Source organism: Antennarius striatus, chromosome 8 (assembly GCF_040054535.1).
Source record: "Antennarius striatus isolate MH-2024 chromosome 8, ASM4005453v1, whole genome shotgun sequence".
Taxonomy (NCBI): Eukaryota; Metazoa; Chordata; class Actinopteri; order Lophiiformes; family Antennariidae; genus Antennarius; species Antennarius striatus.
This window is the reverse complement of record NC_090783.1, coordinates 8,891,857-8,915,230: the sequence shown is the minus strand read 5'-3', so window position 1 is coordinate 8,915,230 and position 23,374 is coordinate 8,891,857. Positions and strand designations below refer to the sequence as shown.

Sequence of the window (23,374 nt, the reverse complement as noted above, 5' to 3'; positions counted from 1 at the left end):
TTAATGTTCCCTGTTCACAAATTTCGACAAACGGGGACCTTACGGAAATTCCTCGCCACTTTTTTTCTCCCCCCTCAGTGTTTCTCTCCGACACTTAAAAAATCCGCTCAAATAATAGGATTACAGCAGATTGAACCCCGTCTGCAGCACTGAGCAGCAACGTTCAAGTCACAAGGTAAGGTCGAGTGGTCATCCAGGTGTGTTTATGGAGAAAACAAACACACATAAGTTTGTACATATGTTTAAAATGACCTTTTCACATTTTTTTTGTATCAATATCAAAGAGTTTCCGCTATTAGCGTGTTTTCAGGTGAAGCTCAGGTGTGAGCTGTTACCCACTCATGAGATGCAGGTGCAAGCCGATTGCGGTGTTGCGTTCAGGTCCCGCTCACTGTCCGATGCCAATGTCACAATGGCGGCGAGATGATCGATCGTATTTTTCCAATTTTGTAGTGACTCGTCTATTATATTCATAATTATGCCCTTCGTATTAATATATGTGTGTTAGCAAAGTTTGCAGTAATATAAAGATTTGTCCTTCTCATCGTTTATTTAACAATTGGAAGTGCGCCTCATGGTTTTGGAATTGTGGGAATTTCTATTTTTGACCCCGACGAACGTTTTCATTCATAAATCGACAGTCAATGAGAGAGGAACGTCGCTCATTACTAATCAATACTATAGCCATTTCTCGTCAGTAAGTATTTAAATAAGATAAAATCTGAATTTCTTTTTTTATCCTTATCTTTGAAATTGCAAAACATTTGGAGTTGCATACTCATAAATTTGCGCCATATATTAATTAAGCTCCATGATGTCCAATACTGTTGCACAGCGCATCCACCTTAATAGGTCACCATCCTGACATTCTACCAGTTTGTAATTCCGATTTTGCAACTCGTGATACAGTCATCATTGTTTGGAGGGTTAAAACTGAATTCCAAACCACAAATTCCAAATGTCTTCAGAGACAACCATTTTTGTTTTTGCAGTGAGCATACCTAGTTAGGACATCTGTCAGGCCAATTTAGTTGCAGCTATGCAAAACGATCACCTGACATTTAAAGAGGGGGAAAAAAACAAAAACAAATATTTGAATGTGCAGGCTGAAGGTCACTGTAGTACCCCACTCACCAACCCTGTACCAGACAGCTGACATCAGCCTGACTGGGATATTGATGGAGATTAATCTCCTGGAGGGACTGTTTTACTTGAACTGACTCACTGTGTGTGAGGAGGTGTGCCTCTATAAGCAAACTCTCACTCAAAGAGATTAAGGGATTTAAAAAAACCCAGCTTCAGTTGAGAAAAATGCTTATTCAGGAATTAAGTTGGTCAAGACATATGTCATAGCAAATATTGTCCCAAGAATTATTACCTTGGGAGGCATAAATTACATCAGGACCTTGTACAGCCTGTATTTATGTATTCACATTTACCACAACATCATTGTTTCCAGTGACCCTTTGTGTCCACACTGTCAATGGCTACTTGAAACCTCTCTGGATTGTGGCCTTCATCCTCTTCTTTTTTTTTTCAAAATTAATTGAATGTAAAGTCCTACAAGATGGATCCTGTCTGACCAGTTCTTGTGTGTTGATAGTCACAGTGTGGCTTGGGTAACATGAGGTCATGAAGGATGTGAGAAATGGTCTGACAGTCATCAGTGAAGTGAGGACATGATTGAGAAATGAGCGCTGATAGTAGGACTGAGTTTGTTTTAAAGAGTCACTGACTATTTCTGAAAAAAGTGTTGAACTTTTGGGGTTAATGTGAGTATGGCTATTTATACATAAAATAATGTGGAAATCCACATGTAGATCTTATCTGTTGCCAGTCTACCAGTTTTTTTTCCAGATGCTCACAAATCTTAAAGATCAGGGTATGCAGAGAGAACATGTGATTATTATAAACAGTGACTCATGTCCCTTGACGTGGGAACGTTTTTTATGTAGTAGTTTCCACAAAAAAAGACTTTTGTTCTTTATTTCTGAAGTTCTTGTCTTTGATACAAGTCATCACATCTTTATGAATTATTTTGCTTATTTCCGACATCATTATTCTTAACTTTCTATAGACCTTGACATAATGTTTCACACATGACTTGATGGATGTTGAAGTTCATCCATTGGACCAAGTTTTGAGTTGGTGTTCTAGATGCTGTTATCAGACTTTCTGTGTTGCACAAAATGATTCTGTGACTCGAAATAACTTTTTGTTGGTTCCTGATTTTTCTGCAATATATTTCCCAAAATCACCTGAAGCATTACATTTTGTAAATTTATACTTCCCACCATATTCTTTAGAATTAATGCCTTACCAACCACCATCGTAACAGGTTTTGCTCTTGTGTGACCATATTTCAAAAAGAAAAATCAGTAAACAAACCTAAGATTACTTAACCTGCCAGCAGTTTAGAGATATAAGGCAAAATAAATGGCTTCCTCTGATTGTGTTTGAATTACTGAGTCCTTCAAAGTCATATTTCTCCTCCCAATAGGGAACATTAAACTAACCCCCCGCTGTGAAGGCAGCAGACTGGTCCTCCTGCTGTGTGAAATTAAGAAAATGTCACATTAGAATATGATATTAGGGATAATTACTGTGTAATTACATTCCAATGTTATTGTTGATGGACTTAAGTTGTGATGGAAGCTGTAATTTGCTTTCCAATAAAAGTAGGCTAAAAACATAAACCAACAAAACCTATTGTATTCAAGTCCTTCGAAATGAATTGTGCTGCGTAGTTAAATCGGAAGAATTCTTGCCATATTTAAAAAGCTAATTTTGTAGCAGATGTTAGGAAAACATTAACTTAGATAAAACTTGAAAGGACATTTAGGAGGAAAGACTTGGGACATCGTAGGAGATTTATAATATTTCGTACTTGGAGATGACATACTCATAGGAATACAAAGTATTGAGTAATTACGACATGATGCACATGCAAGCATTGTGGACTTCACTGAGCTATAAATACAGACAACAGCAAGTGGTAATTGGTGTCACATTATAAATACCTTATTGACATTTCTCCCAGCTCTCCTCTGCTGATCATATGGAGTGCCTTAAGCAATCTTAAAAATATATTTCTCTGCTGTTTCAACTTTGTCCCCACTCGGATCAGCTTGCCATTGTCTATGCTTCCCTTACTTCAGATTTTCCTCCCGTGCAAAGGGTAACCAGACTCTGTTGTTAGTAACTTAAGTCATGACGACCACAGTCCACATTAAACAGTGTCTGGTTTCCATCGTTACGGTCTAACCAGAGAAGTGTTTGTGACAATGGCAGGGTAGGACCGTTAGTTGATGCCGTCGTTATCGACCACTGAGGCCTCTGCCTCTGTGACATTAAGAATCGAGATAGTAAGGTAATGATTATCTGGCAGGTCAAGAATGACCTTCGACTGAGCGACTCAACCAAGTCATCATGAGACAACTAAACATACTGACGACAGTAGCTGTTTTCATTGCAAGATAAAAGAAAGATGACATTCAGGGATCGGATCCATAATTATGGATTCAAGTTTCAAAAAAGACCTCTTTGTTATAAGACAGCTTCCAAAGTAATATTTATATTAAAGTCTCATTTGTAGCTGGGAACATGTAAAATAATCTAACACACACCATGTTTGAGATAGTTAAGTTTAATAATATTGTCACATAATTTTTGTTGACAGTTAACAGCTATGTTGTCCAGGAAGTAGGACTTTTTGCTGCAACCCAAGCTGCCACTGACATAATCTTGGCTGGTTATTCAAGACGCCCAACCTATTAATCCCCCATTCCCCTGTAAATTGCATTGAGTTATAGTGGTTAATATGTTCATCTCTCCATTTTCCCCATACCTTTCTGATCACTTTTTGTCTGGAGCTTAACTCACAAGTGATATCTAACTTTGTCAATATTTACAGATATTAACCATGATGAAGCAGTTTTGACTCTGTATACTACATTTCAATAGAGAAAAAATGTATTCAACTGACAGCATTTTTTTTTTTTTTTGCATGAGGTTAAAAATGTGGGAAACTCATTTTACTACAGGAACTCGTGTGTGTGCCTGACATTACTTCCCTACCTCAACAAAACCAGCTTGCTTTGCATTATACATTTTCTACATGTATCTGAAAGTTTAACAACCTGTGGTCGGAGGGTTTGGGTAAGTCCTGGTGTGATTTATAATGTTGATGATTCATTCAAGTAAAAGGGCATGGTTGTGGGCATATAGAGCACAGGCTCTGGAAGGATAATATTATAATGGCTCTCTGTGTCATTGTTTGTGACCACGCCAGAGGTTCAGAATGACGTTTGTGTTACCCACGCTTAGTTGGGGATGAAGAGAGAGGAATCCAGAGTCGTAGAATGAAGGCAAAGGTCGCTTAGTTAATCATTGACAGTATAAACTGTGACTTCATATATTCTGCCACTGTATTTTAAAGTCATTTGATGTTAACATTGTTCATTTTTACATCATTTCAGCCATGCTACTACCTTCATCACTACTACTCCTTGGTCTCCTCACCTGGAGTCCCATTGCATCATGGGCCGCTAAAGTGATCGTGGTGCCTCCCATCATGTTTGAATCCCACCTCTACATCTTCAAGACGCTGGCAACGGCTCTACACCAGGAAGGCCACGAGACCCATTTTCTTATTTCCCATGGTCGTGAGGTGCCCCCATCTCCGCACTACCACTTGCAGCGCTACCCAGGGATCTTTAACAGCAGCACTGCCGACAGTTTTCTCCAGTCCAAAGTCAGCAACATTTTCTCAGGCCGCTTGACATTTCTTGAACTCTTTGACATTCTTGACCACTATTCTCAGAACTGTGATGCTGTTGTTGGAAACAGCGAGGTAATAACTCGCCTCAAGGAGGCAAAGTTTGATCTACTGCTCGTGGACCCTAATGAGATGTGTGGTTTTGTGATCGCTCACATCCTGGGCGTGCAATATGCCGTCTTCAGCACAGGCCTGTGGTATCCTGCGGAGGTGGGTGCTCCAGCTCCTCTGTCATATGTACCCGAGTTCAACTCTCTTTTGACAGACCGGATGTCTCTGGTCCAGAGGATCACCAACTCTGTGATTTACCTGGTGCAGCGCTTTGGAGTCCATTATATTATATTGCCTAAGTATGACCGGATTATGAAAAAGTATGGGGTGAAGCCTCAAGTGGCCATGGCTGACCTTGTGCAAGGCAGTCGATTATGGATGCTGTGCACTGACATGGCCTTGGAGTTCCCCCGGCCGACCCTTCCTCACGTGGTGTACATAGGAGGCATCCTTACCCAGCCATCCAACCCCTTGCCACAGGTTTGTTTGACACACGCATACAATGTTGAGACTGATTGATGTATACTAAAATATTTGGTATGGTAGTTGTATCACCTCATGTACAAGAGGCCTTGTTGTATGTTTGAGAAACTGCAGGTCCCAGATTTGTGTTCTTCCCACGTAGTTGACTTTTCACATCAGTCAGTGATGTGAAAAGATGTGAAATGCCATGATGTGTCTTTGGTTAGCAGATTTAATTGCCCAATACTTCATAATGCAATCGCAAATGCACCTAACTGAATACATCGTATGTCAAATGAAAGTTCTCGCAATACAAACCATGTGGAGAAGCTGCTTATCTGCATGATTGATAAACATTGTATTTGTTTTGGTGCATTTCAATTTCTTTATCACAAGTACGATTAATTTGCACAGGTGAAGATGTGATAAGTTATAGAATTTGGTGGGTGATAAATGTATAGGCTATCAATACTATCATTAGCAAAGAAGCAATTGTATAATCATCTGGGGTTACTGATTCTAGAATTAATATGCCCTTAATCTGTTTTGCAATATGAAGTAAGGCAACTTGAACTTGTAAGGTGATGAGAAATTGGTGTGCATGCTTATCAACTCCTCACTCAGCAGTAAAGGAAGAGTTGGCCTTTGAATTACCAAAGTTAAAACTGTTTGCCTTCATGGTTTCTAGCCATTCTTGCTAAGACAGAAGTGACTGGTATAATTCTGTGGCTGGCGACAAGTGCATCTTTTTCACCATAACACTTTTTAAATCGGATCCCAAAACATTCAAAATTACAAAAGTATGTGTCAACAGAGATTATTTCATTTATGGCAATAAAAACAGGTGAGCCTGGAGTTTTTAGCTCTACATACCAATTTGCCTACATTACTTTCTGAATCCTTCATAGCTTAATAGTGAAAGAATCGACCTGCTGACTGGCAGGAGCCACTAGAAAGGCCTGCTACATGACTGGACTTGTTGACGAACCAACAGGTTTAACCCTTTTTATTAAGACGCCACTGTCAGTGAAGCACAACCTGAAGTATCCAAAGAGCATCTGCCAGTGATCAACAGATGATCCAGTAGTACTTCACTTAAAGACTTGGGAAAGATACTAAGGCACGTGTTGTACTCTGAGACTGCAGTGGACCTCCCACTAGGCCCGGCTGCTGAATGACCTTTGTATGGTTGAGTGGCTGAACTGACAGTCCTTGTGGAGAGAGGCCGGGGGTTTTACCTGAAGTGATTAATATGTGACTCAAAACTTTTTTTTGTGTTATTTGCAAAACAAGTGTCATATTCTAAGTCCATTTGCACATTGTTAGCCGTTAAGAATCAATACACATAATGCAGTGCTGCTTTGTATGTGTATTTGTGATGTGGTGCCCTGTTTTGGGTATACTGTATTGTTTTTAATGGGTGGAGTAAAGTCGTCACTTGTCTTGAAACCTGAAACATGGCTGATGAAGGCCATTATGAGTTCACATAGAGGAAATACAAGAACCTTTATTCATTCATTGACAGCCTGTAACTAGTTTATTTTTCTCATCATATCTCCCTTTGTGGTGTAACAGTCGGGTTGAGTTTCAGTATTTTATTTCTGACTAAAGGTTCATGTTTTTGATCTTTTTTGTTTGTTCATTCAGCGCTATTTGACTGTATTCTGTAATTTAATCGTATTCTTTAATTTATTGAATATTACATGGGCTGAGGGGAAATGGGTGGGAACACAACTATTTTTCACTTACTACATGTAAGATTTATTTGTGGGTGACAAATCTTTCTAGAATTAAAGTGGCATTGTTAAACATTAGGGAGTTGCATTAGCAATGACAATGCAACAAGAAATTAGTCCTCTCAGGACATTGCCAGTTCAACAGGAGAGACTTCTGTTTTTTATTTGAATTAATATTAATTAGTAAAAAAATGACACTACAACTTCCTAGAGGGAGTGACAAATGACTGTCAATGTACTTTCTTAAAAATGTGAACTATTGCCTTTTTTTATCTGTATGCAGTCTTGCTTGTAGGCATTGTCTCTCCTATCACTTGCGGTCATTATTCACATCCGGCTGTAAAGTTGACCTCAAGACACATTGCTGGGGAGAGGATGGGAGGTTGGGCTTGGGTTGAATTGACGTTAGATTTTGATCATTGAGGGAGGCAAGTCATGCACACACAGGCGTGTGGAGGTGGGGGTTTGTCCAGCTTGCAGACTTTGAGAGCGCAGGCTGTCGGCATCTACTGCGGGGGATTTTGCAATGTCTCTACAACCAATAGTTTGCTTTGTGCCGTGATGTGTGGAGGGAGTTATAATGGAATAGGAGGGAGAAGGATGCCATTGTTAGGAGCAGAACTTGGGGACACTGAACCTCTTTTACTGGGTCACTGAGGCGGTATTGTAGACACAGTAAGAGCCCAGTGTGCCAGAGGGTGCGCTGTGCCAGTCCGGTCTTAGCTTCTGCAGCTGGACAAAAGCCTCCCTTCCTCTTTTTGTCTTCAACTCCTGCCACTCCAAATTGGCTGCTTTCTGATTCCCCTTTTACTCTCCATCAACGCACACAGGTTTGCCTCTCATCTAAATATATAAATAATTTTCTTCGGAGGCGTTTGCTATTCTAAGTGTATATGTATGCACAGCCAAACAAAATATTGGTATTCTGAACTGGAAACTGGCAAACAAAAAGCCTTTCTGATCACCTTATACAGGTTATCATGTCACCCAATGCAATAAGTGCTCTGTGTGACTTTTCACTGACACATGCCCTAGAGGAGGGGGATTTTTATTGTCCATTGTTTTCAGGAATGTCATCCTCAGTGTGGCTGGTAGAAACCTCCAAGTAGTTTAGTCCTTGTTTTGTACATCTTGCTTTAACTATAGTCATTCAATGATACTTAAGCTACTGTGTACAAAGGGATATTGATGATATGTAGGATAGTTATATGCAAATCATTCTCTAAATGACATTAATTGGTTATGTAATATGTGAGTATACTAATCAAAAAATAAACAACAAGGAATCTGAGACATCACTAGAACATTCAGTGCCAAACTGGAGTTTCTAGCATGTGCAGTTGTAATTTTGACATCTTGGGAACTGGGTGCCAGCTGTCTCATAGTAGGGCATTTTGGGGAAGGGGCCCCTACCATTCAACAAGCCAACTGTAACTGTACTATCAAATTTCCAAACACAAGTTTTTCCTTCTATTTGCCACAGAATGAAATAAGCTGTGTATTATGATGGACATGTTCTCTCACTTAAGGTCATGTGTTTTCACTGTCTTTTTGGTCGGTGATTACTGAATTCAATTAGAACGCAATGCCAGATTCCTGGAATTCCTTGAGTGCAGAACATCCTGAATTGGCGAAATAACACTATGTAAGTGCTCTTTAAAACTTCTCAGCTCTCTCCAACAAGGTACAGAAACGGACTGTTAAGGTCATTTTCGGTCCCATTCTTCACCACTCTGTGGCTGTAGATTACATCAATGTGGTCAAACCAAACCGTTACTGACTCTGTTCAGTCAGTTGTCTTCAACCACAGCATGGCTTTTAGGTTTGCCCTTCTCTGTTCTATTCTTTGATTAAAAATTATGGGCACTAGGGTAGCTTGGGCTATTTAAACATGACAGGCTTGGGTCTGTGCCTCATGACTAGCGACTATCTCACTGCTATCTTTCATAAGTAAGAAGAATGCAGTGACAGCATTGACAATCATTGATTGCTCAGCGTCGATGGACATGAGGTAGATGAGTGACAAAACCAATCTGGTGACATTGAAGAGATGATTCTGGTTGCGAAGGAACATGTAAATATTAATATTGAAGACTGAGCTGAAAGACAGCAACACTTTTTTTACAACTATAGCTAAGTAGAAACAGCTTGTAACGTGCACATTGTCAAAATGGCGTGTAACGTGTCACACACTTCCAGTTGCCTTGTTCTTTTTGTTTGCCGTACAGGTTTTTGATTGAGATATAATGCACTGTATCACTTTCAGTTGGATTTTATTTGCTTAAAAAATGTGCCACTTGCAAAATGTTCAATAAAAATGTCTGAAGCGCTAGACATTGAATTTGGAGGTTTGGAACTGACAATAGTAGGTACATGGAATTTTTATTTTATACTGATTACAAGTCACAAAAGTGAATATGTACTGTATGTGGTCAAATAAGGTTTTAAAACTTGAGGAAAAAAAATAAGTATTTGGGGAAAAAAAAATCAGACTAGGCCAAGAAGTTGTGCCTTGCACTTTTAAAATGTTAAGACGCTAGTCTGAAAGAATTCTGTTGCTTTTCTTGTTAGTTTCAGATAATTAAAAGAGAATTTGACGGATATACTGTATGTAATGAGTTACAGCTAGTTTAGTAAATTCAGCAAATTCTATTGTGTAGGCACCATTTTAATTATTGGTTCAACTTAATGGGACTGGTCTGAAGTAAAAGAAAAAAATGAAAATAAGAATTTAGGAAAACAAAAAAGAAGTCCCAGTTTTAATGTTGAATTTGTATTATAAACATTGTAGGTTCTTTCAAAGAATATCTACAATATATAATCTTGACCTCTCTTTGCCTTGTTCATATTTTCAAAGGATTTTGAGGACTGGGTGAAAGACGCGTCGGAGCATGGCTTTGTGGTGGTGTCTTTTGGAGCTGGGGTCAAGTACCTTTCCCAAGAGATTGCTCACAAATTAGCTGGAGCCCTCGCCAGGCTGCCTCAGCGAGTTGTCTGGAGGTAAAGTATGTCTTTTGTAATTGTAAGTTTCTAGCAACCTTCAAGTTCTTGACCTGGGTTTATGCTGCAATCATGAGGGATGCATTTATATAAAACGTAATTTCTTTGCTTGATACGAACCCCTATCAGCAGCTGCTCTACACTGACCAAATTTTAAAGAAAGATCACACTCTCTCCATATGACAGTATGTGTGCCCAGACCAAAGTTCACATACTTACCTCACGGTATTATATGAGGTCATCCAGTTAAAACGGGCTTGAGTGGAGGATCCTGACCCTTACCATATCTTGTTCTCTGGAAAAAAGATTTATACTGTACTTTATTAATCCTGGAGGAAATTGTGAATACAATAAAAAATACAAAAAATAGCTAATTCCTTTACATTTTAATGGTAAAGATATTTGAATTTAGTTAAAGTATGAGAAACCTAAGAAAAGCAATGTGTGTAATGTTATTACTGGTTAATAAAGTAATGTTATTACTGGTTAATAATGTAGTTTTATTACTGTTTAATAACTGAGGCATCAGCCTTAGTTATTAACCAGTAAATAGTTTCTCTTAGCCACAGTGATTTGATAACCAGACACTGAGGGTCCTTTGTTGCAACTTTAGGAGAGGTAAAATTTTGTGTATTAGCCCAATGGTGTGATGCCTAGTTTCACAGTGCTTTTCAAATTCCATCTTAGTTGATGGTTAACAGGTATTTATATACATTGGAGTTTAGTTTTGTCCAAATCCAATTTCATTGTTTTTATGTAACTTTTATATCGCTATTAAAATGACTTAAGAATAGTTCATTAGACATGTGAACATGCTGAAAAATCCTGCATAATCCTTATCATTGTTCATACATCTTGATCTATTCTAGTAGATTTGGTCAAAACTAAACTAAAAACTATTCCAGTATGTCCCAAGATGTGCATTACTAATGAGATATGAACAATGGCCAAGGGACTTTGCATGTGTGTTCATGCAGTCCAATAGGATGGGGTCTTGCTGGGTTAATGTTTAAACCTGTGTTTATGTGCAGAGATTGATTGCTGGTAGATAAAGTCTTTACTTTTGCAAACTGGAAAACAGGGTTCACACTGTGACAATGACAATGCCATTGTCACAAAAACCCAAACAGCTGGAAAATACCAGCACCTAAAGAAACAAGCGGCATTCATTTAAAATTATGCTACACGTTAAAATTTAAACAGTTGGAGTGACCACAGGCTTGATTCCAGCTTCCTCTTTGTTCCTCTCATTCTAACAAAGGTTACCTTTCTGTATCCCCAGGTAACCTATTAATAAAAGCCACCTACATTATTTTAAGTTAATGAATCAATGCATTTTGTGCTTCAGTGCCTCAGTTTTAGGAGACCACAAAGAACAGACCTATGTTCCCATATATATACTGTATCCCATATATTCTACTTTGAATAATAGTATACAAAAGGTGATTAGCACATACTTGGATCTGCATCATGTCAAATTCAGATACGTCAAAATAGAAATGAATCTACAAAGTTGTCCATGGATCATTTTAGGCTGGTTTGTTTCACTGAGTGAAATTCATAGATAAGACAGTTACCCTTATAGTCACTCACTTGACTCTGTCAGCAAAAGAGGGGGAAAATGTCAAGCTGAGCTCACAACAGTTTTAACTACTCCTTCACTCAGTAGTATCTTAGGCTTTTGTTGTGCCGTTTAACATAGCTGTAGATTCCCTAATCTTTTGGAGCATGTGTCTGATATATTATGCTTCGTGGAAGAGAGTATAAAGCAAAGTCAGTTTATGGCTCACAGGGAACACGTTAAGGGTTGTAACACCATGAGCAATTTGCTATGGCATGTTGGGCGCAGAGTTCATCAGTCACTATGTATTTTAGAGTTGTAAACGTCAATGAATAATAGAAGATCAGACAAACATCTAAGACAATTTGCTTTTAAGTGTTAACATGACTTGGTGCTGTTAGAAGGTTTTTCCAAGGTTTTAGGCCGAAAGCACTCGGCTCTGAAGAGGAGTACTACCAAGACCACACTGGCAATTCATTACCTCAAAAATAATTTGTGTGTGTGTGTGTGTGTGTGTGTGTGTGTGTGTGTGTGTGTGTGTGTGTGTGTGTGTGTGTGTGTGTGTGTGTGTGTGTGTGTGTGTGTGTGTGTGTGTGTGTGTGTGTGTGTGATGGACAGATGAGCATTTGGGGCAAAGAGTTTCCGTGTTTATAATAAGAGAATCATAATCCTGGTTTTTATAAAGACAGTCGAAGTGAATCAAATGATTGAGCACAATAAATCTGGCTACCTCAAAAATACTCAGGCATTTGCCATACCTGTCTGTCCTATTTGTCCTTGCGTTAAAGTGATGGTTTTTACACACCCTTTCTTCCGACCTTGAAGTGAGATACTGATGCAGATTGCCAAGACATTGTATGGGACATGGTATGATCTGGTTCTCAGAAAAACATCCAAATTAAAAGGATAGAAATAGACGAGGGCTGAGGAGAGAGACGGGGCCCAAGCCAAATGAATCGTGTCATTTATAGCTGTTTGCATGAATGTAGGCTTTGATTGGCAGGATAGTGAATTGGTGCTTTGTTGTAGAAAGGAAGAAAGATGAAAGAGTTGGGGACAGAAGGGGAAAGAGATGGGAGGGAAGTGAAGCATAATGTAGCATGCATATGTAGTGTGTGATGCATTAGGCTCAAAAATGCTCCCGCGCACACATCCAGGGTCTATAACAAACACACTGCACATTGATTTCAGTGCACATTGACTAATGCCCTCAGAGGACAAGGGACATTTCGGGTTAAATGTCTGAGAGTGAACAAACAAAGGCCTTCTGCTTTTTGTCTTCTGTTCAGGGCAAAAGAGTTCAACACTGAATTAATCTTTGTTCATTTCCTACATCATGCAAACTTGACACTCATTCATTCATCGTCTAAACCCGCTTCATCCACTCTTGTGGGTCATGGGGTGCTGGAGGTGGGAGGAAGCCGGAGAACCCAAAGAAACCCTCACAGACATGGGGAGAACATACAAACTCTGTATAGAACGGGACTCGATAATATTAATTTATTCTCTTCCACCTTTTTACACACCGACACCGCCTCAAATTCCTCGTTTGGTAAACTTTACTGTACCTGGCAATACACTTTTTCTGATTTTAAGCTTATAAACAAATACATTTTATTTTTTGATATAGTACAGAATAAAGGTCTTGTCTTTATAGCCACGTCTGATAGCTATTTCATTAACCAATATTAACCTTCCAATGTGTTTCGTATCATTTGAAATTGCACGTAGTTGGCACTTTGATTTTTAATATGGCCACAAACATCATTTACTCGGCTGTAATTTTGGGACGCTTGAGCAGTCTCATAGGACCCTATCCACCTTTACATCATCAAGTGTTATATTGTTTCTGTAGTAGAATAAATCATCTGTCTTCTTTTGCTAATAAAAGTTGCTTGTAGATAACTTACTTCCACCTTCTGGTGGCAGTAATTATAATTTAATGTAACGTAATTTAAATTTTATTGACATAGTTTCAAGGCAGGAACTGCTATTTTAAAGTTTGGTCAGAACTTTTAAAGGCAATATGTTTTTTTTTATTTTACATACTGTTATCATCCCCAAAGGGAAATTAATAATAAATATAAAGGCTAAAGTAAATTCATTCAGCTGAGATTTTATTACCAAATATTTTTTTAACTGAGCATGATTTATAGGATTTGTCATAAAGGTATCCAAAATTTTCCAATAATCTGAATGAACCAATCACATCATTTTTAAATGACATGGCCTTCCTCCTATCAGATTCAACTACTCCTGCTATGTAATGCTGTATTTATATAGCCTGTTTGAGGAAACAAGTTTTTATTGTGCCTTGATGTTCTGTATAAAGGTTACAAAGTTGGAATGGAAAGTTGTTGTTCTTCCAATAGCAGATGCAGCAGTGATCCTGAAAACGTCTGCATAACAGGATTAAATGCATTACTAATCTAAATATGAAAGTGGTATTCCCTAAGACCAGAAATAATTACAGGATGTTAAAACACGTAAATGGAACAAAATACTGTGATACCGTAATGTCACTGTTACATCTCTACCACTGCTGAATTAATTGTCCTCGGGGGTGTAGGGGCTAAACCAAGATTTAAGGCACTGAGGAATTCCACCGCATTTAGGTGAATGATGCACTTCCTAGCAATCAAGTCTGCTATGTCACTTTATGCTTGATTACCCTGTGTTATTTCCATTAGGTTTCTCATTTAACTCCAATAGTTATCATTGAATAGCAAAACATTCACAGTTCAGCGATGGCAGAACGCTAACCCCAAAATACTGGTTCTTACATCATTTGTCTCCTAGGAGAATGTGACATAAAAATAAAATGAAACGATCTGTATCTGTAATTTTTAAGTTATGTTGATGTCGGATTAAAAAATACACAAAAATAATTGTGCGATATGTAACAGTTAAAATATCTATACAGCATTCATTCATTTTCCTGACCAGTTCATCCGCTTGAACTGGAGTGAGAAAGTGTCAAACTAAGAGCAGAGATTCTCTGTTACATTCGTCTATGTCAGTGGTCCCCAACCACCGGGTCGCGGGACATTAGGTACCGGTCGGCACAGAAAGTTTGACTTTTTTAATTGCTTACCAGTCTAAAGATGTTTTACTTTGAAAAGTGACTTTTGTGCGGAAGGATGCACAGACGAATGCATGCATCGGTCCCGCTTGACAGGTTATACATAGTTACCGCTAAATTAAGTGCCCACAACTGCACCAATGTTCTGGATTAAAGTCAAGGCAGATTATCCTGATATTACCCAAAAAGTATCAAAAAGCCCTGCTTCCATTTCCAACCTCCTGTCTTTGTGAAACAGGATTTTCTGCAGAGACCATAAAAGAAAACCAAACTGCGGAGTAGACCGGACGTCTGGAAAACACTTCAGATGTCATTGTCTCCCATTACCCCTAGATCAGCGGTCCCCAACCACTAATTCTCATTGTTGTAATTATTATTATTTGATTGACTTATTCACCCTTTTATTTGAAATGATCAGTATTTCTCCTACCTTGAATGCACTGATTGTAAGTCGCTATATTTCAAAATACTCCTCATCAGCGCAGTTTCTAATTATTTCTTACAATTATTTCTTTTAGAGATATTGATTACCAATTTACGAATAAAAGGTTGCTTATTGTCCGTTGATGTCTGCATTTTACAGTTTTGACGAGTTTTACTTTTATCGTGTTCATATTCATCAAAAATGCTTTATCCATACCTAAAAATGAGTACTCGGCTCAACGCTGTTACTTACTAACTTTGTAAATTGAGGTGTGTGTGTGTGTGTGTGTGTGTGTGTGTGTGTGTGTGTGTGTGTAGTACTGTATAGTGTGATTAAGAATCCATTCACAGTCCAAATATTACAAAAATGTGTTTATTTAATCCATCAATTAGCAAGTGTTTTTATCACTGCATATTTGTAGTAGTCTCACTAGAAAATACGGTAATCAAATGTTGTATTCTATCAGTACGGTGAAATGCTGTTTCTTTTACACATGGTAAAAGTCACATGATTCTCTGTGATGGCACATTGTGCTGAAAACAAAATTCTGTCTCCTATTTGTTGCTTCACCTTTTCATTATTTTCTCCAATAGATTCTCTGGAGTTCCACCCACTAACCTTGGCAACAACACCAAGCTTGTTGAATGGATGCCTCAGAACGACTTACTAGGTGAGGCACTATCTCAACTTTTACTTCCCTTAACAGCATTCTGACTAGATTAATGCACTTGTTATATCATACCATATAGACTAAGCAAGATGCCCCAAAACATCTCAATAATCAGATTTGTGCCCTCTGCTGGCTAAGTCCAGATATTTAACTTTATACTTGTCTTAGTTTTTGATGAGCTAATACTGTTGACATGACAAAAATTTTACATGGTTTGGTTCCTCCCATACCTGCCCATTAACCACAATAATGAATAGATTGTGAATGACTAAGCAACCTTGTGCCTGAAATTTACTGTAACACTGAGGCACTATTGAATTCAATAACACATGTGACATCATCATATCAAGTTTAGGAAAATGATCTTGAAACATTATACCTAACTGACCTTTTTGCACACAGAGCCTTTTAAAAGTTCTCCATTAAACAAGAGGTCTTCTTACTGTGTTTCGCTTCACTATAGAGTGGGGCAAAAATTATCCAGTCAGCCACTAATTGTGCAGGTTCTCTTACTAAGAAAGATAAGGGGTCTGTCATTTTCATCATCAGTACACTTCAACTATGAGAAAAAAAGAGAAAAAAAATTCAGGGAAACACATTGTAGGATTGGTAAAGAATTTATTTGTAAATTATGGTGAAATAAGTATTTGGACAATACCAGACGTTCAGCTCAATACAATGTAACATAACATTTGTTAGCACTGACAGAGGCCAAATGTTTCCTGTCTTCACCAGGTTTGCACACACTGAGGATTTTCTAAGTTGGATAGTCAGTGGCTGACTAATTGCTTTTTTCCCCCACTGTAGGGCATTTATTGCCATTAGTTGTTGATGGCAAAAGCACAAAACATTTTACTCATTCTCACTATATAATAAAAGTTCCACTGAGTGTCATTTAAAACCAAATTATCAGTCCAAGTGCTTCCTAATTAAAAGGATGCAAGTGGATTTTATGAGGTTTTAAGAGGAAATGATAATCCAAGAATCCGGTTAAGTTAAAAAAATCTTTCGGCAACAGAGTTGCAAATAATAATTTTTTAAATAAAAAAATTAAAATTCCATGAAATATTTAAAATTTCTAAAGAACATAAGCTTTTACATACATTTTTCTCCCTGTATAAAAAATGTGAGTTTTATGTTAACTGATATCACCATTCTACCTTCCTAATTTGGGGAGCATAGTGTGATACTGCTGAGTGTGCAGCGGTCGTGAGTTACGCCGGATAAACTGGAATAACTGCAACAACACCAACCTTAAAAAAAATAAACATGCTGTCAAGAAAAAAAATAATTAACACACAAGACCAATCTTAACACTTAAATGCCAAACATCATCCCTCCTCGCTCTCTTTTATCTAGGTCACGTTAACACAAGGGCCTTCCTGAGTCACGGTGGCCTGAACAGCATCTATGAGGCCATGTACCACGGTGTGCCAGTGGTAGGAGTGCCCTTATTCGGAGATCACTATGACACCATGACCCGCGTTTCAGCCAAAGGAATGGGCATCATGCTACATTGGAAGTACATGAGTGAGGAAGCTCTCTACACAGCACTGACCAGCGTCATCACAGACACCAGGTTAGAATTCCAAGTCTTCTATGTCACACTTCAGTGCTCCCTATTAAGGGTTATTGTTTAGCAGTGCCATCTGGTGCGTATCCATGGAATGACTGCCTTGTGATTTATTGTGTTTGACTGTAAACATCTTTTTTCCCAAACTCTTGTTTCTCCACACCAAGGTACCGTCAGCAAGCACGTCTTCTCTCCTACATCCACAAAGACCAGCCAGGCCACCCTGTGAGCAGAGCAGTTTATTGGATCAACTACATCCTCCGTCATCACGGTGCCAACCACCTGCGCTCTGCCGTGTACAATGTGTCCCTCTACCAGTACTTCTTGTTGGATGTGATTATCACTGTAGGGCTTGCTCTGGCTCTGAGTGGCTTTGCCCTACATCGACTGATTCGTTTGCTGAGGGGTAAGGTCGGGGACCAGGGTAAAGGAGTTGGCATTACCAGGGAGGATGGAAACATGGCTAATGGACATTGCCATAGCGAAAGCATGGCCAACGGGAAACACAAAGGCAATGGCTCTTTAAAAAACGCGAAGAAGATAAATTAGTGTTTTATATGGCCAAGGAGGACGAGGAAGAAGTTGCCGTAGGGATTCAGCTCTATGGGGGGTTAGATGGTTTTATAAAAGCTTTGAGAGCGAGCCGGTCTGCATTGAGAGGCAACTGTTACTCTGAGGCTGTCGGGAGAAGACAGCAAGGCATTGAATACTCAAAATTTGTCTGCGTGTGTGTTTGGATGCATGTGTGTGAACAACTTTTAACAACAACAAAAAAAAACACCTCTTAACAACAGCTACTGCAATACATTACCAAACTTGACAGTCATTGAGGATGAAATAGGAAAGGCACATTTGGAGGACAGTGTTCATGATTTCTCCACTCCATGTTCTTCATTGTCTTCCTGCCCTCCATACCGAGTGGAAGGATGATGAAGATGGGAAGTCTTGAGCGCCAACCCCTCATCCTCAGAACAAAAAAAGGAAAAAGACGGGCAACTTTAAATTATATAAAATTAAAAATTTTTTAACTGCAAACTGTTATTGTAAATACAGAATAAGTCTATTTATTATTGTAAAAACACTGCCTTAAAATGGCGCTCTTTAACGTTAATTTTATTTAAATTTTTTCGTGTTTCAGTAGTAGATATCCATTCCCTCATCAATGATAAATTGCACTGTACACTTGATATTGATAAAAACAAACTGGGAGCAACATTCAGGTCTGTGCTTTTTCATTTAGCCACCGTATTCTGGGTGAGCTTTTCTTTCAAACTTATCAGTGTTGGAAATATTTTCCAGTTTTCACATGGTCATGCCAACCCGCGACTGCACACAGCTGTCTCTTGACCAAGTTTGTCCTCGTAATCTAACTCTGTTTGGCTCATCAGTGTGGTTAAGGTGATCAGATAATTCAGAACATAAAAATAAAACGAACACAACTACTGTAAATACACAGAGCCAGACTGGAAATGTGCCCAAGCTCTGTTCAAGTGATCAAAGCATTATCAAACAATTGCTTGTTCCCGTCCCATAACTTAGTTCTGCATGTTTGATTTTATTTATTAGATGAAGGATCCATTGCCTAATTGCCACGTTAATGCTATACTTGATTATAAATCAATCATTCATTAGATTGCAAGCTGGCTCAAAAAAACTAAGTCAAGTCTTGAAATAGATTAAGCCAGTTTGATTTGGATCTTCAGACTAGGCAGAATTTATGTAACTTATACTTCTGATATGAATGATTCACACTCTGTCTGGTATTTTATAATGCAGTGTGTATGCAGTATGTTTGAATAAATGTGCTTGTGGGCTTGGTCTTTCCACACTTGTTTGTTTCAGATCATTATGTGGCATTAGCGTGTGGATGACAAAATGCCGATGTGATGTTTTAGCCTACGGAGCTTTTTTTTTTTTTTTTTTTTTAAAGTTTTTTGCCCTTCTGTGAAGTCACGTCATTACACTGTATTATCTATGTTAAATATTAATGTTGCTCTTTTCTTTCAATAAGACTGAAATTGCCTTCTGCATTTAATGTGTCAATGAAAACCACATTAGTTTACCCTTGTGTCTTGGCCCCATCTTTGTTAATTCTTAATGATGGAGGTAGGGTGTAAGCAGGAGAAAATGTTGTGGGGTCCAACAACTTCTATAATGAAATGTGACACTGATTCCCACTCTTTTCTTTAACATCCTTCATTGTGATTAAAATCAGGGTGAACAAATTGTGTCTTTGGACTAAGTGAGGATTCTGGCAAATGAACATTTCATTTGGGCTTATGGAACACAAATCTCTTGATCATGAAGGCCTATGCAGTGGAGTCCAGAAATATACTTTTCGAATCTAACAGCAACCACAGTTGGTACTCTAACAAAGGAATCCAACTACCAATTCACCAAAACTTCTAACATGAACAATGAATAAATGCTAAATTAAAGTAAAAGCCTTCCTTTAATGTGTCCACTGTGCAGAGGACTTGGCATCCAACCAACATGCAAAAAGTAGGTGCTCAAAGCCTGTATGATAACTGAAAAAGCACTTCATGATTTTTCTTTCTCTGAGAGCTAGAAGCATTGGATTTGCAGAGCCCCAACCAGCCCTGCTGCAAATGCTGCTGAAAACATTGAATCATCTTTATCATTTTCTGTAATAAATTCAGCCATGGGCTTGGGGGATGGGCCTGCAGATGTGACACAAGCTATGACCAGAGTCTGGAAAGAAAAAAAATACTTGTGAACATGTATCATTTTAAATTATTGTTTCAGTATTAATGTCATAGCACAGATTGTTACACATTCATAATTTGTTTCTGCCTTACATTCCTGTACTACACTGGTGGTCTGACATGTTGCTGCTTTTGTGACATTTGCATTTCATTATCTTGTCAAGTCAATTGTGCTTGTTCCATTTGACACACTTTTTTCTTGCTGCAGTTTTTTTTGTCGTCCTCTTCCCCCTAATCATCAATTTCTCCACTTGCATTTAAGAAAAATCTTACCTTGATTTTTAAAAATGATTTAAAGCTGTACTCACTTTTTATGTCATTGTGTGTCCATGTTGTAAATAGCAAATTGTATAAAAATACTAATGCTGAATAAAAGTTACACAATTTGTTTGGAGAAATAATTGAAATATTTGAATTGTCGTTTAAACAAAGATGAAAAAGTTACTATAAAGTACTCTATTTTTGCATGTTATCAATGCCACTGTGTGACAAAGGTAAAAAGACAAGCACCAACAGTATATTTTTTGAGACCCAACAAAACTTGATTACAGCAGCAGTTGCTGCTGTTTTCAGTCTATTAGGGGATGTATAGGCTTTCTGTTGGATGTGTTACCAGGCAGCTAGATGTTTTCTTGGTATCAAATGGCAGCATCATCTAAAGAGGCCAACGAGGCACACAAGCCCAATGGATAGATAACGTTGTGGAGTACTGTACACTCCTGCTGAGTGAGGCTGGTGTAACAAAACACCCGTTTTGGTAACATGGCTCACCAGCCCTGTTAATTATTCACACTGCTTGCAGACCTCACGCACACACACAAAAATGATCTGCGCCTACGTATGTTTAATTTACATTCTAGACGCTGTTTTCTTTTGTTGATGCTGGCGGTCAAATTGGGCATTGTTCCGTTAACTGAGACGAGAAGGTCTTCTACCGGTAAGGAATCTGAGAGCACATAAAGCATCATTGGTGACATCCCCCATTCATTCTCAGCCACCCTTCACTCCTCAGACCTTGTAAGTGCTTGTTACCTACCTTTCCTTCCCATCTTAAAGGACAGGCATCAGGAGCAAGTGACCACTTTGCATTGGACTAAGTGGGCTTTCCTCTTTGCTCATGATCTGGGTGATGGATTTGACAAGCGGGTGTGATCCATTCAGCTTCACACTGACATCCACAGCTTTGAGAGCAAGGCTGAAACGATATCATCAGGGTTGTGTGTGTGTTCTTGACTGAGACCTTGCTTGTATGTGTTTGGTATGTATGGGATCATGTGTAAAGAGACAGTTTTGAATTCAGTTCTTTTTACGAGATTAGGTGAATGACTGCCTTCTTTCAGTGTTTATTAACTCTATTAAAGCCCAAATATGGAAGAAATGGTAACATCCTTTATTTAGAAAATGAAGCCACAAATACGATAATACAAACCCAATACACTTGTACATGTTTAGATTAACATCACTGCATGTTTTGAACTAAAACATTCTGAAAACAAAATATGCTGATAAAAAAAACATCTGCACGTGTAAAAAGAGGCAAAAATGAAACAAATATGATTATAAAATTCCAAAGAAGTGAATTTTCTCAACTCATTTTTAATTCACCATTCTTTCAGTTTATAAGACTATTGAAATTCAGGATCAACTTGAGTTGAAGATGCAATTACATGCCTGTTTCGTCATACTGCTCTAATAGTTCAACCACAACTGACCCCAGAATCAGTTCTGGCAAAGTACGTGTACAAATGAAAAAAAAAAAAGGCTTTGTTATTAAAGGATACGCCCCAGTTATATGAGTTGACTGGGCTGGACCATGTATGAAATTGCAAAGGAAATGATCACCAGACAGTTTTCTGTAGTGAGGTTAGCCTGATGCATTTCTTGATTGTACTCAAACTTCACTTGAACTGTGTGTGAGTATGTAGTATTGACAATGAGGCATTTGTGCAGTCTGTGCTACAACAAACTGTTGTGATACAATGAAAGTAAACTTGTAGCCATTGTGGATTCAATGAAAGAACTTTAGTCCTCAAAAATGGCCCATGAAAGATTCTGCAAGTTACTTTGCTCTGTATTTACTTCTTGTCTTGTATTGATTTTCTTGTCTCTTTTGTAGTCCACTGAGCAGAGAGCAGGATCACTCTACAGTTTCGTTTTCCCAAAGGTGACAATAAATACGATTTAAGTCAGCTCCTCCTTTCAAAATTATGTGGTGAATGTGACAGGGATCATGAGGATTTGTACACTATGTGTACTGAGGAGACAGAAAGCAGAAATGATCCTGCAGTTCACCTTAATGTCCAGTAGAGGGTAATAGCATTCCATAGTCAACTGTCCTGGACGTCTCAATTCTTCTCTTTTTTTTTGTCTCTCTGGTTGTTCACTCTACCTCTTTGTTTTCACCAAAAGTACTCCTCAAGGAGAGGAACAGAATTAATAAATAATTTCCATGAGCAAATTTACCAGCTTTAAGCACTCAATCAAATTTTATGTGCGTTGTGTGCGTGTTTGTCTTTACATGTGTATTCACTCTATAAGTGAATTTGTGTGTATCACGAGGAGTTTGGGATAGATGGAGGCCTGTCACTATTTCAGCATGGAGATAAGAGAAGTCTGACAGCAAGGGAAAGAGAGTGACAGCTTTTATATCAATCGTGCTGACTTACAACTGTGTGTGTCTGTGTGTATATTCATTAAGGGGTTAGGAATGGGGATAACAATAATAAATCGATGTCCAATGTTTTGCAATGCAATGTTTGTATGGCCTCCACTCTTTCAATAAACCCCAGTGACCACAAGTGAACATTCATTGAATCACCAAAAAAAAGAGACAAATGTCTGCATGTGTCACCAATTTCCGAGTCTTGAAAACAAACGGAAAGAGAAAGTGGGCCAAACGTCAAAATCTACGACTTTCCGCTTCTCACTGATTTTATTCTTTAACTGACTTGTGCTCTTTTTATCTACCCTGAACTCAGAGGCCTCCTTTCGACCTGAATTTGCTTTTCTCTCTGCTACTATAATTTCTTCCCACTTCCTTTTCCATTATCTCTCTCTCTCTCTCTCTCTCTCTCTCTCTCTCTCTCTCTCTCTCTCTCTCTCTCTCTCTCTCTCTCTCTCTCTCTCTCTCTCTCTCTCTCCTTTTCACTGTACTGTATTCGCTTTCGCTCCCTGCCTCTAAACACTGTCCAAACTGGAGCCTCTGTAAAACTGTAAACTGATGCAGCATATCTGTGTGGAATTGGGAATTGGAGAGAATCATGCTTTTCAGTTTTCAGCCAGATATTTAATTATAGGATTGGATTATAGCTG

At 38.5% G+C, this 23,374-nt stretch overlaps 1 protein-coding gene across 1 annotated transcript; it reads left to right on the top strand.

Annotated features, from left to right (window-relative positions):
* ugt8 (UDP glycosyltransferase 8) lies at positions 1–20,436 on the top strand. The gene is made up of 6 exons (XM_068321574.1): positions 1–175; positions 4,479–5,308; positions 9,884–10,026; positions 15,687–15,763; positions 17,123–17,342; positions 17,504–20,436. The coding sequence occupies exons 2-6, from the start codon at positions 4,481–4,483 to the stop codon at positions 17,883–17,885; spliced, it is 1,650 nt and encodes a 549-aa protein (XP_068177675.1). The 5' UTR covers positions 1–175; positions 4,479–4,480; the 3' UTR covers positions 17,886–20,436.
* Positions 20,437–23,374: the final 2,938 nt, after the last annotated feature.